The sequence below is a fragment of the Rattus norvegicus genome, chromosome 11 (assembly GCF_036323735.1).
Source record: "Rattus norvegicus strain BN/NHsdMcwi chromosome 11, GRCr8, whole genome shotgun sequence".
Classification (NCBI taxonomy): Eukaryota; Metazoa; Chordata; class Mammalia; order Rodentia; family Muridae; genus Rattus; species Rattus norvegicus.
In genome coordinates, this window is record NC_086029.1 from 96168196 (window position 1) to 96183921 (window position 15726).

General features: G+C 46.5%; 1 protein-coding gene and 1 non-coding gene across 33 annotated transcripts in view; both read left to right on the forward strand.

Annotated features, from left to right (window-relative positions):
* The window catches only part of Tango2 (transport and golgi organization 2 homolog), a 46592-nt gene that overhangs the window by 17904 nt on the left and 12962 nt on the right, over positions 1 to 15726 (forward strand). For 31 of the 32 annotated variants that reach the window (XR_005491043.2, XM_039088504.2, XM_039088503.2 and 28 more), the window contains exons 2-3: positions 3844 to 3937; positions 12185 to 12273. Coding sequence is in view for 30 of the 32 variants with exons in the window: in XM_039088504.2 (XP_038944432.1) it covers positions 3882 to 3937; positions 12185 to 12273 (145 nt within the window). In the remaining 2 variants the exon portion in view is untranslated. The remainder of the gene's footprint in view (positions 1 to 3843; positions 3938 to 12184; positions 12274 to 15726) is intronic. The other variant, XM_039088516.2, reaches the window with a different exon arrangement.
* On the forward strand, positions 833 to 912 carry Mir185 (microRNA 185). The gene has a single exon (NR_031903.1). It is a non-coding gene; the product is annotated as a microRNA 185 (primary transcript).

Consider the following 15726-nt stretch of genomic DNA (forward strand, 5'->3'; position numbering starts at 1 on the left):
ACATGTATGCCTATGTAACACATGTGTACAGTGACCAGGGAGCCCAGAAAAGGCACCGGACCCCCGGAAACTGGAGTTACAGATAGTTGTGAGCCACCTTGTACATGCAGAGAAATGAGCCCGGGTCCTCTGAAGAGCAGCCAGTGCTCTTAACTGCTGATCTATTTCTCCAGCTCTTCCTTGGAGTTCTATTTTTAAATCTCTCTCCATTGAGACTGACTAATCTGGCCTCGAGCAATTCTAAATCCTGTATGACCCTGGTCACTCTGGCTTTTTTGGACTGCCAAGAACAGAAATTCTACTGAACTCACTAGCTAATGAGCCCAGGAATGGCAAGGTAGAATTATCGTGAGGAAAGCCAGGCATATCTCTCCCCAGGTCTCTTAAGGACCCCTTGTAGTACATGTGGTCTGTTGTGGTTCCGTGGGCTCTGCTGGTCCAAGAACATGGGAAGCATCTGATGTGCTCAGGGTGTTGACCCCGTGAGGCGGTTCTGACTGTCTACACACCTAATGTCTCTGTACGCAGTGTATGATCAGAATGGACTCAGGGTTTGCTCTAGGCACAGGTGAACAGGAGCTAGAAAAGGACTAAAGAAGCAGCCTGTCAGAGGGGGCCTCACCGTGCCCTGAAAAGAACATCAGATCCATGGGCACTGGGCTGGGGACACCTGGCATTCACAGCGGCTTGCCAGCAGCTTCCTGGGGGAGACATCTGGGGTTAGATTAAGGCAGGATGTGTTATGGGAGAGGTATATCCGGAAAGGTATGAGGAGTAATTTGCTGGCCAGAGACAGCAGAGGGGCTGTGGGGCATCGGGCCTGGCTTGAGTGGGGGGTGAGGGATTGGAGAGAAAGGCAGTTCCTGATGGTCCCCTCCCAGGGGCTGGCTTTCCTCTGGTCCTTCTCTCCCAATAACTGCGTCTTCATCGAGGCTGCAGCCCTGAGCTCTAACAGCACCTCCAACTCCAGGCTGCCTGGAGACACATCGATGGCCTTCCTGTGGACCATGGAGCCCTCCCCATCTCTCCAACCTAGAGGGCTGGTCTGCTGCCCTCCTGGGCCAGGTTCTGCAACTGAACTGGAGAAACCCTTGATCTGGCTATGTCTGCTGACAGCTGCCTCTGCCAGGGGCCCCGCCCAGTAGCCTAGGGAGGACCAAAGGAGTCTAAGGTCCATAGTGATGGCCTCCTCCCTAACATCAGCAGCTGGTAGAAGGGGCAGGTATGTCCGAGGCCCAGCACGAAGTCAGTTCTTTGCACTGGTTCTTTGCACTGCCTCTGGGTAACTGCTGGGCTGTCTCATTAGCTATGTCCTCTGGTCTTGAATTTATCACTGCTCTGTCACACACAGACATACATACACATATATATATACACATACTCATATACATACTCTTACTCATATACACACACACATATACACACACACTATATACATTCTCTCTCTCTCTCTCTCACACACACACACACACACACACACACACACACACACACACACACTCCCCATACTTCCCATAGTGCTGTCGGGCTTTGTAGCCCCTCTGGCTGTTGTTTTTCAAAGAACTTTGTAAAGGTTCCTTTTTGTACTTTGACACCTGGTTCTCTCTCTTACTTTTTCTATCCCATAGCTGTTTTCCTGTCTGCTTTTGTTTCTCTGGTCTGTGATATGCATGTCAATCTTTCTTAATTGCCAAGGTCACTGAATTTTAGGGTCCTTTACCCCACAGTGTGGCTCTGTCCCTGTTTAAATGGAATGCTAGGTATACCACAATTTCTCTTAGAGCGCCCCCATTTTATTTTATCTTATTTTTAATTTTTTATATATGAATGTGTTGCCTGCATGTATGTGCGTACACCATGTGTGTGCCTGGTACCCACGGAGGCTAGAATAGAGCCTCTGAGACTGGAGTTACAGATGGTTGTGAGCTGTTGTGTGGGTGCTGGGAATTGAACTGGGTCCTGTGGAAGGGCAGCCAGTTTTCTCAGTGGCTAAGCCATCACCCAGCCTCTCCCTTTTTATTTTTTAAATATTATGTATGATTCTTGTTGTGTGTAGGTGTGGGCATACACGCCACAGCATACTTGGGGAGGTCAGACGACAACTTTGTAGAGTCAGTTCTTTCCTGTTATGTGTGAGTTCCTGGAGTTGAGCTCAAGCCCTCCCACCATACCGTGCTTTCCTTTTTTATTCATACACAGTATCCCGCAAGCTTCTAAAGATAGCTGTGGGTATAGTCCTCCCTTACCCTGTGAGCATTTGTCTCAGCCTTCTACATGGCTTTGTCTTTATGCCTCTCTGGAAGTTGCTAGAATCTAAGCCCCGGTTTGCCATATACCCTGGGACAGTCTTGGCATTGTCCCAGAAAGCTGAGCCTGCCTGCTTCCCCAGGGCTCTAAGGCAAGATGTAGCCATGACAGGCTATGTCCCAAGCCCCTCTACACTGTGGTGCAGCATTACTCTGGTAGCAGTCTGCAGACTCTTCATTTCACAGACCCAAGATCAGAGCAGCCAGTGTCTGCCACAGTGATGCCCCTGATGTCCCTGGAGCTTCAAAGGCTGTCATAGCTGCTCTTAGAATTCCCGAAGGCACGAATGACGCTGTCCCTAGGCCTGCAATTCTGCGGTTTCTGCTAGTGTGCCCCAGCGAGGCTTTGAAGGCCCTCATCTAAGGTGACGCCCTGTATGGCTGCACGGAGACTGGAGCTAGGAGTGCCCTAAACTGAAGAGACTAGGCTGGGTTCTGGGTGCATTATGCTAGCCTCTTACAAGGAGGGCCATCAAGGGCCTGACCCACAGACCCATCTTACACGTGTGTTGCCTCTTGGGAGGCACCAGAGTCAGGTGGTCTTGGCATGCTTACCACCTAGGACCAGGGTTTGTGCAGTGACACAAACCCTCCAGTCCTGAGAGCGAGCACAGCCTGACCTACCCCAGGGCCTCCAAAGATAGGACACCAGTGACCCTGACCTCCAAGGCATCTTCCATTTGTGATGTGTGGTCTCCTCTGGATATACACGTACTCACAGAGACAAATGCACACAGACACAGATACAGGTACACACCTGCAAAGTGACACACGCACTCCTGCTCAGGCACGCCAGCAAACTCACGTCTACCCGTCCAATCACTGCTTGGCTCCCTCAACACTGGAACGGTTTCTTGGCTGCCCCAGGTGTCAGCTGCAGGCCTTAGCTCTCGTGTATGTTTCAGGGCTCTGCGAGTCTCCTTTCCAGAGTCGTTGCACAGAGATTAGCTCTGATCTCAGGATTAGAAAGTAGAGGAATGCTTTCTGGGCCCCAGGGGCTCTGCAGCATGGGGTCCTTGCCCCAAGGGGCTGTGTACTTAGTCCATGTTTACTTAGCACCCAGGTGTGCACACGCCTGGCACTAGTTTCTGCGTACTAATGTGCGTATGCAGAGCCATTAGGTCCTTTGGGTGGGCGTGTGCTAGGTCACAGATCATGCTAGGTGAGCGGGCCCGATGCCTGGCCTTGGGGACCGTGGGCTAGGATGGAGTCTCCCTCTGTGGCTCATGGGCAGGACTTGGTGCTACTGCTGGGAAGAGGACTTGCTACCCTTTCACCCCAGCTTCACATGTGGCTCCTATTGCGGCCGCTGCTCCTTCCAGCACCCGCTTTACCACCGCCGTGTAGTGCGTCCAGGGTAAGGGAGTGTCATGGTGGTGGACTTAAAAGCTGATGCCGAGGGGCCCAGGTGAAGGGAGATGTCCGTTATGTTCCCAAGCTTCCAGTGCTCACCAGTGGAGCCCCACCCACTGACGGAGATGTCAGAAAGGCCCTCTGACACTGCTGTTCTTAGCTCATTGTTCTCCTTTTCCCACAGACCTCGTGACCGTGCGAGCAAAGCCACCCCTGCAACCCATGTGCATCATCTTCTTTAAGTTCGATCCTCGTCCCGTTTCCAAAAATGCGTACAGGTAACGAACGCCCTTGTTCTGCCTCTGCCGTGCTGCCCCAGGCCTGGGGTCCATGGTTGCTCCTCACCCCTGGGGTGCCATGTGTGCAAGAGACAGGGCAGCCTGCTGGCTGTGTGACCAGCCTCTGAGTAACCTGAGTCCTGGTCTCTGGAGCCTTGGAGACATCCTATACATGGTTCTGTTGTCTCGGACAGAGGCTGCCTAGCATGGGGTGCTGGAAGGAGCACCATCCTAGAGCAAGGGCTCAGAGCTAATGCGCAGTGTGGTGAGACGGAGGGATGAGGTGAAGTTCCATGGGCTGTGATTAGAGTCACATCTGAAGAACTGGAGTGTGGTAACAGTGAGCCGCCGGGTTGGGTTGGGGGAGGTGTCCGGCTGGTGGCAGACTGAGGGAAGCATCCATGGATTTTGCCTGGAGTAACTGAGTATCGGCTAAGGACATGGGAGACAGTAGGCAAGGATGGGAACTGGACGCTTCCCTGCGGGTGAAATCAGGCAGCACCCCCTTTGTTGGCAGCACCCCTCTGTTCTATAGCACATGCCAGCATTCGCTTGTCCATGTAGAGCACAAGAAAGAATGGGAAATGGACTTGGGAATCCCTCTCGTACATTTGTCTGGGGCATTTAATATGCGTTGCAGAAATAAAGTAGTTTCAGTGAGGTTCTCATGTCGAGCCACTTGGCAGAATGACAGACACCACCAGGCCTGGCACAGTGGCTGAACTCCCTCGTTTTAGTCTACTAGGATGTAGGGACTTAGTATTTTCTCTTCTACAGAGGACGAGCAACAGAGTTGGATCAGGCCGCAGGAGCTGATTCTAGCGCTCTGGCAGGAGGGTAACGAGAGACAGGGTCCATTCTGCACATGGAATCTTGCAAGGAAAACGATACAAACAGCTAGTCACATCACAGAGCTGTCTGGCGAGAACGGAACAGAGTAATGAGTTCCTGAAGAACGGAAGTGAGAAGCAGTTGCCACACTGTTCACACAGAGCAGCGCCCTATCCGCCACTCCCATATTATGTCACAGTGGGCTACTGGAGAGATAGCTCGCTGCTCTTCTAGAAGGCTGGGGTTGTTACCAGGACCCACGTAGCACTTTATAACCGTATGTAACTTGAGTCCCTGGGAACCCAGAGCCTTCTGACCTCCACACACACCGGGCACCCCAGTGATACACAAATATATATGTAGACAAAACAGCCATACATATACAATTAAAAAGGGGTGGGGGGCTGGAGAGATGGCTCAGTGGTTAAGAGCACTGACTGGGGCTGGAGAGATGGCTCAGCGGTTAAGAGCACTGACTGCTCTTCCAGAGGTCATGAGTTCAATTCCCAGCAACCACATGGTGGCTCACAACCATCTGTAATGGGGATCCGATGTCCTCTTCTGGTGTGTCTGAAGACAACAACAGTGTACTTATATATAATAAATGAATAAATCTTTTAAAAAAGGTGGGGGGGCTCATGGATTGTACAGTTGTGACTCCTTGTGGCCAAGATGTTCTTCGGGTATCATCCGGCTAGATCCTGCTGGAGTCTACCTTCTAAAGTACCTGAAGTTATGACATTGGTCACAGAGCATGTGCTAGGCGAAGGTACCTGCCTATTGGTGCCACTTATATTGTGCATTGCTGGAGCTAAGACTAGGGGAACCCCAGGTTTCAGGAGCCTCCTACCTGTAAAAGCATCAAGTGTGTCTCCAGCGTCTTCTGTTAAAACCTAACTGTACCAGCAACCAAGCTGAACTTCATCTCTACAGCATAGGCAGTAAAGGCTGGGTGTGAGCCTTCACTTGCTAAGCTGGGAAGTGTCATGGCCCCTCCTTACTCTCCTTGGCCCTTATGCTCACGCAGACAGAGCCAGCAAAGACAAAGTCGTGTTTCTGTTTGGGGTGACACAGCCTAGCAAACAGTTCCGTAGTCTTAGGTGACATGTGGATCCTGGGTTTGGCCAGAGCCCGCTTGATAGTTTTTGTTCCTTGAAAACACCTGCAGGTAAAATTAGAATTTTAAGAATTTAAAATTTAAAAGAAATTGGCAAGTGGGGTCTAGCGAGATAGATGGGTCAGCAGTTAAGATCACTGTCAGCTCTCCCAGAGGTCCTGAGTTCAATTCCCAGCAACCACATGGTGGCTCGCAACCCTCTGTAATGGGATCTGACGCCCTCTTCTGGCATTTGGGTGTACATGCAGCAGAACATGCATACAGTACATTTTTAAAAAAGGAAGGAAGGAAGGGAGGGAGGGAGGGAGGGAGGGAGGGAGGGAGGAAGGAAGGAAGGAAGGAAATTGGTAAATGTACATCGTACACATCAGGTAGTGAAGCCCTTTGTAAGCCCTATGTGTTGTGGCTGCAGACATGTGCCATCCCAGTCACACAGTGGGCTCAGGCAGGACAGGCAGATGGGAAGGAGGAAGAGGACAGACACACAGCAACAGAGGTAACACCGCTGCCATCCCCGTTCCTGGGGGTTACCCCATACTCACAGCCTTCAACCAGGCTCAGCTGTTAACAGATACACCCTGAGACATGGCCTGAAAGCTTTGTCTTGCTTTGGGTGGCTAAAGTTCTCCTGTTCCTCCCCCACAAGGGCATACTCAAGCCTGTGTATATGACAGGCTCCACCCACCTCAGACCTCTGCTTCATCAATCCTGGGCCTCACGGCGGCAAATCATCACCTCTACGTCTAGTTAGTCCGAAACCCTTAACCTTGACCCAGTCAACAATAGGATAATTAAAAAGCTGGCTTAAAAGACCTGAGCCTTAAATGCCAATTGGAAGCCAGATGTGGCTCACATCTGTATTCACAGCAGTGGGGAAGCAAGCAGGAGGATCAGGAGGCATTCGAGGCCAATGCAGGCAACATGAACTCTGGAAAAAAAAAAGATCATAAATCCAGGCGTGGTCCTCAGGTCTTACTGTGGCTGTTGCAGATGGCATTTGAAGTGGGAGAAAAGTCTTCTATGTTCTTATAAAGTCAAACCACCAAGGGCACAAGTACTTGACTACAGCTACTGTGGTGGTTTGAATGATAATGACCCTATAGGCTAATGTGTTTGAATGCTTGGTCCCCAGTTGGTGGAACTGTTTGGGAAGGATTAGGAGGCGTGGCTTGTTGAAAGAGGTGTGTCACAGGGGATGAGATTTGAGACTTCAAAAGACTTGAGCCACTCCTAGTAACTCATTTCTGTCTCCATCTTGTGGAATAAGGTGTAAGTTCTCAATGTTCCTGCCAGCCTTGGCTTGGCCATCATGGACTCTAACCCTCTGAAACTGTAAGCCCCAAATTAAACACATTCTTTTATGTTTCTTTGGCCACGATGTTTTATCACAGCAATAAAAAAGAAACTATGACACATAACAACCACAGGGTGTTATGGGGTAAACTGTGTCCAGGTTCTTATATTTAAATTCTAACTACAGGGGCTGGAGAGACGGCCCAATGGTTAAGAGCACTGACTGCTTTTCCAGAGGCCCAGAGTTCAATTCCCAGCAACCACATGTTGGCTCACAACCATCTGTAATGGGATCTGATGCCCTCTTCTGGCGTGTCTGAAGACAGCAACAGTGTACTCATACATAAAATAAATAAAATCGTTTTTAAAAATCAGAAAATATAAAAAAAAAATTCTAACTGCTGCTGGGTGTAGTGGTGCAGGCTTTTAATCTCAGCACAGCAGAGCCAGAGCAAGGTGGCTGTCTCTGAGTTCTAGGACAGCAAGAGGTACAGAGTGACGCTATATCAAAAAACCAAAAAATAAAAAATAAATAAAAATTCTGACTGCCAGTATATCAGAATACAACCCTCTTTAGAGGTAGAACTTCAAAGAAGTGATTAAGGTAAAATGAAGTTACAGGGGTGGGCCTGCCTTGATTCGATATGCCGAGTATCCTGAGAAGAGACAAGAATACAGACACACAGAAAGAGGCTGCTATCATCAGAGAGATAGAAGTCAGGGACCTCGGTGGAAGATCCATGCTCTTAGACTTCCAGCCTCCCCAGCTACTAAGACAATAAACTGCTACTGTCGAAGCCACCAGCATATGGTGATCTGCGATGGGGCGAGAGTCGGGCGCTCAGCTATCAACATACAGGTCTGTGTTTCTGACGGAGATGAAGATGATCTCACTAAATCAGCCCTGGGAAACAGAATAAAAACAAACCATATTTTTCCAACTCTGTGGGCAAAGCTCACTTCAGTAACTACTTCCATTCCAGCTGCAGGGATGTCCAGTAACGGTGGCAGGCTGCAGCCCCCAGCCGTCACCATCGGCACAGCCAAGCAGCCTTCTGACTTGTTCACTAAGAGGACAAGTGGGCAGTGCTGTAGATCCCTGCCGAGATTCCCCCAAACCACAACCCCTAAAGATCAGTACAAACACCCTAAAGTCTCCCAGGTCAGAATCAAAAAATATAAAACTGGAAAAGATGCTTGAAATTCGTGGGGCTTAAGGTACATAAAACTCAGTAGTAGAGAATTAGCTCCAGTCCTTAACACTGTGAAAGAAAATACAATAAAGCAATTATTGACCCCAGGACCTTAGTTTAACCTAGGTAGCATAATGCCTTCTACGGGAATAGGTCAGGTCAAACGTATAAGTAGTGCTTATCACTATGGCGGTAGTTGCGTTTACCTCAAAGTCTCTAACTGATTAGGTTGTCTGTAAGAGTATTTCATATAAACAGCTTTGACAAGATTGATCAATAACCACAGTGAGTCAGTGTAGCACATCTATTCACCCAAAGAGCCATGATCTGGTGAAACTTGCATTCTTTATAAATTTAGATGCAAGCATGTCCCCTCATTTCCTGGGGAAATGTTAGTGTTTCTTTCTCTCCCATGCACAAAGCTAAAAATGATGCATTCTAATTAAAGATGTGTTTCATGAGCATGTGGCGTGCTTGCATGTCTGTAGGCACTCTTGTGTGCATGTGTTTGCACACATGCATGTGGAAGCCTGAGGCTCATTTTGCAAGCCCTGTTCAATCACTGTCTGCTTTATTCACCGAGACAGGGTTTCTCAATAGAATCCAGAACTTGCCTTAGAGGCAGCCCATGGTCAGTTTGCTCCAAGGACTGGAATTGCAGACAGGCCACCATGTGCCAATTATAAGGGTGCTGGAAACTTGAACTCAGAGCACAGACGGACCTTCATAGGCACTACAGTCCCTCCATGTGTTAGCCGAGAGTCGTTTCCGCTCTCACCTAGGATTTGAGGTGAGCACTTATCTCTCAGTACATCCCTAAATTACAGAATCTCTGCAAGCCATCAGCATGTAGTGTTCTTGAATAACTAGGCACACACATTTCCTGCTTTAAAATATGTCGTTGAGGGACTGGAGAGGTGGCTCGGCAGCTAAAGCAGTGGCCGTCCTTCCAGAGCACTCAGGTTTGAGTCTCAGCACCCACATGGCGGTTCACAGCCACCTGTAACTCCAGTTCTTGATCTGGCCTTGTGGGCTGCATGCAGGCGATGCCTTGACATAATGGTGCCCATGTACAAAGTTCAAAAACAAGGAGCTGAACACCTAGGATAGATAGGACTCTGCTTAGGCAGCTTTTGTCACCCCCCCCCTTATTTATTTGTTTCACGTTTCATTTAATAGAGTTACGTCAGAGTCAGTTCCTGGGGCCATGGTCCTGGCCTGGCTCTCAGGGCACTGCTTGTTGAGAACACAAGTTACCAGCAGGGACTGCCTGGTTCCACTGTTCCCCAACTAATTCATTTTCCAGAGTCTGGGACACAAGAATAGAGAGGGAACACTAGTACTTGAGCAAAAACCTTGAGCATGGCCGGGAAGAAGCTGACCCCACCCCTGGGAAAATGGGGTCTCTTAGCCCAGTCCATGCATCTTCACTGCAGCCCATGCCTTGGGTGCTATGGTTTCTTCCTCCTAGCCCCTGCAGGCTGGGCTCAAAAATGTGCCCTTGTGAACGCTGGCATTGCTGACAACACAGGGAACATCCCTACCCCAAAGGGGGCAGCACCGAACTCGTTTGTTGAAGGTCCAGAGTTGTTCTGAGTGTCTGTGTCTTTATCAAGGACAGTGATGACCTCTCCCTACCCTAGATGACTCTCCTGGAAGCGATAACTGGGACAAGGGGGGTAGGGCAGTCTGGACGTGGTGAGGCTTCTACAGGAGAACCAGACGGTTCTGGTTTGTAGAGCTATTCTACAAACAAGGTAGGGTAGTCTCCCAGAGGATCCCCATGCCCCAGGTGCTACTGGCGTCCAGTGTGTCCTCAAGCTCCTTTTGATGGAAGTTCTAGGTGTGCTAGGGGGTTTGCAGTGGACAGGCAAATCGGTAGGAGGAAAGTGCCCCACCCCAGCTTGACCCCTGTGTGCTTGGTAATACTGTGAGGAATCCTTTACTGGGCTGACACTTTTGGGGTATGAGATGGAATGAGGCTGTCCCACAAGACCTAGTAGATCAGGCAGAGACCAGAGATGCACCTCCATTCTTCCATGCTGCCTCCTGCAGCAGCCTGGAAGACATTCACTCAGGTAAGATAGTAAAGTGTGATAGTGTGGTTCTTCTTCTTTCTTTTTAAATTTAGATGGAGGTTTCATTGGGTAGCCCTGTCTGGCCTGGGACTCAGAGATCTGCTTGTATTTGCCCCTCTGCCTCTGCCTCTCTAGGCTTGACTTCACCACTGGGGGAAAAAAATCTCAGAGTGACTCAGTATGAAGCAAAGCTGGGGTTTATTGAGAAGAGATTTTAACACAGGTATGAGATAAGACACACCCAGGGGCAAAGGTGGGCTTTCCCGGAGAGGCGTACTTCAGTGTCTGCAGTGTATGAGAGTTTGGTCCTTCTGAAGGTACATCTCAGAGGTGCATGTAGATTCCATGCCTCCCGAAAAAGTGTCTCCAGGATTGTAGAACTCATACAGTGGCTCCTCAGGGGCACTGGGTCAGAGTAGTTGACAAAGTAAAGATCACATGGGTGACAGGGAGGGTGAAGTTACTTTTACTGTAAACAGATTTCAGTTTTATTTGTGACGTTCTCAGCAAACTTCATTAACATCTGGGTAAAGTACTAAGACCACGCCCATGGGCCTTAACACGTAGTTCATTGCTGATCTGACACTTTTTTTTAAGATATATTTATTTTGGGGTTAGGGATTTAGCTCAGTGGTAGAGCGCTTGCCTAGGAAGCGCAAGGCCCTGGGTTCGGTCCCCAGCTCCGAAAAAAAGAACCAAAAAAAAAAAAAAGATATATTTATTTTATGTCTATGAGTACACTGTAGCTGTCTTCAGACACACCAGAAGAGGGCATCGAATCCCATTACAGATGGTTGTGAGCCACCATGTGGTTGCTGGGGATTGAACTCAGGACCTCTGGAAGAGCAGTCGATGCTCTTAACCACTGAGCCATCTTTCCAGTCCTGATCTAACATTCTTATTTGAAAAGAAATCTGTATAAAAAGAACATTGTCTTTATGTAGGCAATCTTTTTTTTTTCTTCTTCTTTTTTTCGGAGCTGGGGACCGAACCCAGGACCTTGCGCTTGCTAGGCAAGCGCTCTACCACTGAGCTAAATCCCCAACCCTGTAGGCAATCTTTTAAGAAGATTTATTTTAATTATTATTTTAAATTATTTATATTTATAATTTAATTTTATAAAATAAAATTATTATTTTAAATTATTTACAAAAGTACAGGTGCCCACAGATACCAGATATGTGGAGTTTCCTGGAGCTGGGACAATTGTGAGCTTCCTAGTGTGTGTTCTGGGAACTGAATTCTGGTCTTCTGGAAGAGCAGTTCAGGTTCTCCCCCCCCCCCCCCCCAGCTGGGGATTGAACCCAGGGCCTTGCGCTTCCTAGGCAAGCGCTCTACCACTGAGCTAAATCCCCAGCCCTGCTGAATCACCTCAAGTACCTGCCCGATGTCAGCAGTCTTGACAGTGAATATTCATTTTACTAGAATTCTCAGCTCTGAGTTTGTGACATCCTTCAACCCTCTCCATTCCCACAAACCCCTCCCATGCCTCCCTCATTTTCTTTATACCCAGCCTCATACTTTCTCCCATCTCTTCCCAGCACCAGCCTGTCTCCTGAGCAGGGGCCCTCTGGCTTCCCCCAAGCTGCCTAGAGCTCCTGTGGATTTATGGTGGGGTTCCCATTCATGTTGCTGCTGTTGTAGATTTGATGTTAAACGAGAGGCTGCAGGCTCCATGGTGGATCACATGCAGCAGTCCCCAGCACATGGCTTCCCTTGAACTTTCTTCTCCTAGGCTCATCCTGGCAGCCAACAGAGATGAATCCTACCACAGGCCGTCCAAGTTGGCAGACTTCTGGGAGAACAACAGCGAGATCCTCAGTGGTAAGTGCGTCTCCACACGTGCTGAGCAGCTCTTTGCTGTGGTCCACTGTGAGGTGGCAGCCACCAAACAGGGCTGGTAATGGCCCTGCTTCCACATGCAAGTGCAGAATGCATGAGTAGCCATAAATGGTTTAGGGGGGACTTGGCCAGCCCCAGAATTAAGCATCTCTCTTGTGTTCTTAGAAATATTCCATTATCATAACTTTTTTAGATGTGAACCAATTGTTAAGAGACAGTTTGCTCTTTGCTTTAAGGCCGGTTAGGCAGATGAGAAGCCAGCCCACTAGAGCTGAGGGTGTCCTGCTGCAGCCTTCCTTGGTACTTACCCAGAGCCCCAGGCTAATGGCCATTCGATATTCCTCAGTTGAGAATTCTTTGTTTAGCTTTGTACCTCATTTTTAATACGGTTATTTGATTCTCTGGAATCTAACTTTTTAAGTTCTTTGTATATACTGGATATTAGCTCTCTATTGGATGTAGGTGGTAAAGATCTTTTCCCAAGTTTGGTCCTAATGACAGTGTCCTTTGCCTTACTGAAGCTTTGCAATTTTATGAAGTCTCATTTTGTCGATTCTTGATCTTAGAGCCATTGGTGTTCTGTTCAGGAAAATTTCCCCTGTGCCCATGTGTTCAAGGCTCTTCCCTACTTTTTCTTCTATTAGTTTTCAGTGTATCTGGTTTTATGTGGAGGTCCTTGATCCACTTGGACTTGAGCTTTGTACATGGCAATAAGAATGGATCAATTTGCATTCTTCTACATGCTGACCTCCAGTTGAACCAGCACCATTTGTTGAAAATGCTGTCTTTTTTCCCACTGGATGGTTTTAGCCCCTTTGTCAAAGATCCAGTGACCATAGGTGTATGGGTTCATTTCACGGTCTTCTATTCCACTGATCTACCTGCCTGTCTCTGTATCAATACCATACAGTTTTTTATCACTATTGCTCTGTAATACAGATGGTGGTTAGGGATGGTGATTTCCCTAGAGGTTCTTTTATTGTTGAGAATAATTTTTGCTATCCTGGGTTTTTTGTTCTTCCAAATTTGAGAATTTGAGAATTGCTCTTTCTAACTCTGTGAAGAATTGAGTTGGAATTTTGATGGGGATTACATTGAATCTGTAGATTACTTTCAGCAAGATGGCCATTTTTACTATATTAATCCTGCCAATCCATGAGCATGGGAGGTCTTTCCATCTTCTGAGATCTTCTTCAATTTCTTTAGACTTGAAGTTCTTGTCATACAGATCTTTCAGTTAGTTGGTTAGGGTAACACCGAGGTATTCTATTGTGAAGGGTGTCATTTCCCTAATTTTTCTCTCAGCCTGTTTATTTTTTGAGTAGAGGAAGGCTACTTAATGTGTTTGAGTTAATTTTATTTTATTATTTTTTAAAGATTTATTTATTTAATGTATATGCGTACACTGTAGCTGTCTTCAGACACACCAGAAGAGGGCATCAGATCCCATTACAGATGGCTGTGAGCCACCATGTGGTTGCTGGGATTTGAACTCAGGACCTCTGGAAGAGCAGTCAGTGCTCTTAACCACTGAGCCATCTCTCCAGCCCTTGAGTTAATTTTATATCCAGCTACTTTGCTGAAGTTGTTTATCAGCTGTAGGAGTGTTTATCACCTTCCCAGAGGGTGGAATTTTTGGGGTCACTTAAGTATGCTATCATATCATCTGTAAATAGTGATATTTTGACTTCTTACTTTGAGTACTATATTGAATAGATAGGGAGAGAGTGGGCAACCTTGTCCCTGATTTTGGTGGAATTGCTTCAAGTTTCTGTCCATTTAGTTGATGTTGGAGACTGGTTTGCTGTATATGACTTTTACTATGTTTAGGTATGAGTCTTGAATTCCTGATTTTTACCATGACCTTTACCATGAAGGGATGTTGAATTTTATCAAATATTTTCTAAGCATCTAACGAGATGATCATGTGGTTTTTTTTTTCTTTGAGTCTGTTTATATAGTCGATTATGTTGATAGGTTTCCCTATATTGAACCATCCCTGCATCCCTGGGATGAAGCCTACTTAATCATGATGGATGATCATTTTGATGTGTTTTTAGATTTGGTTTGTGAGAATCTTATGGGATATTTTGAATATCCATAGAGAATTTGGTTTGAAGTTCTCTTTCTTTGTTGGGTCTTTCTGTGGTTTAGGTATAAGCGTAATTGTGGCTTCATAGAACAAATTAGGTAGTGCTCCTTCTGTTTCTATTTTGTGGAATGGTTTGAAGAGTATTGGTATTAAGTCTTCTTTGAAGGTCTGATAGAATTCTGCACTAAATCCATGTGATCCTGGGCTTTTCTTGGTTGGGGGACTTTTAATGACTTCTTCTATTTCTTTAAGGGTTATGGGACTCTTTAGATGGTTTATCTGATCCTGATTTAATTTTGATACTTAATATCTATCTAGAAAATTGTCCATTTCATTGAGATTTTCCAGTTTTGTTGAGTATAGGCTTTTGTAGTAGGATGTGATGATTTTTTTAATTTCCTCAGTTTCTGTTGTTTGTCTCCTTTTTCATTTCTGATTTTGTTAATTTAGATACTGTCTCTGTGCCCTCTGGTTAGTCTGGCTAAGGGTTTATCTATCTTGTTTATTTCCTTAAAGAAACAGCTCCTGGTTTTGTTGATTCTTTGTATAGTTCTTTTTGTTTCTACTTGGTTGATTTCAGCCCTGAGTTTGATTATTTCCTGCCTTCTTCTCCTCCTGGGTGTATTTGCTTCTTTTTGTTCTAGAGCTTTCAGGTGTGCTGCCAAGCTGCTAATGTATGTTCTCTCCAGTTTCTTTTGGAGGCACTCAGAGCTATGAATTTTCTTTTCCTCTTAGCACAGCTTTCATTGTGTCCCATAGGTTTGGCTATGTTGTACCTTCATTTTCATTACATTCTAAAAAGTCTTTAATTTCTTCTTTACTTCTTCCTTGACCAAGTTGTCATTGAGTAGAGCATTGTTCAGCTTCCGTGTGTATGTGGACTTTCTGTTGTTTTTGTTGTTATTGAAGACCGGCTTTAGTCCATGGTGATCTGATAGGATACATGGGATTATTTCTATCTTCTTGTATCTGTTGAGGCCTGTTTTGTGACCAATTATATGGTCAATTTGGAGAAGGTACCATGAGGTTTTGAGAAAAAAATATATTCTTTTTGTTTTAGAATGAAATGTTCTATAGATATCTGTTAAATCCATTTGGTTTATAACTTCTGTTAGTTTTACTGTGTCTTTGTTTAATTTCTGTTTCCATGATCTGTTCATTGATGAGAGTGGGTTGTTGAAATCTCCCACTATTATTGTGTGAAGTGCAATGTGTCCTTTGAACTTTAGTAAGGTTTAGTAAGGTTTCTTTTATTAATGTGGGTGCCCTTGCATTTGGAGCATAGATATTCCGGATTGAAAGTTCATACTGGTGGATTTTTTCTTTGAATATGAAGTGTCCTT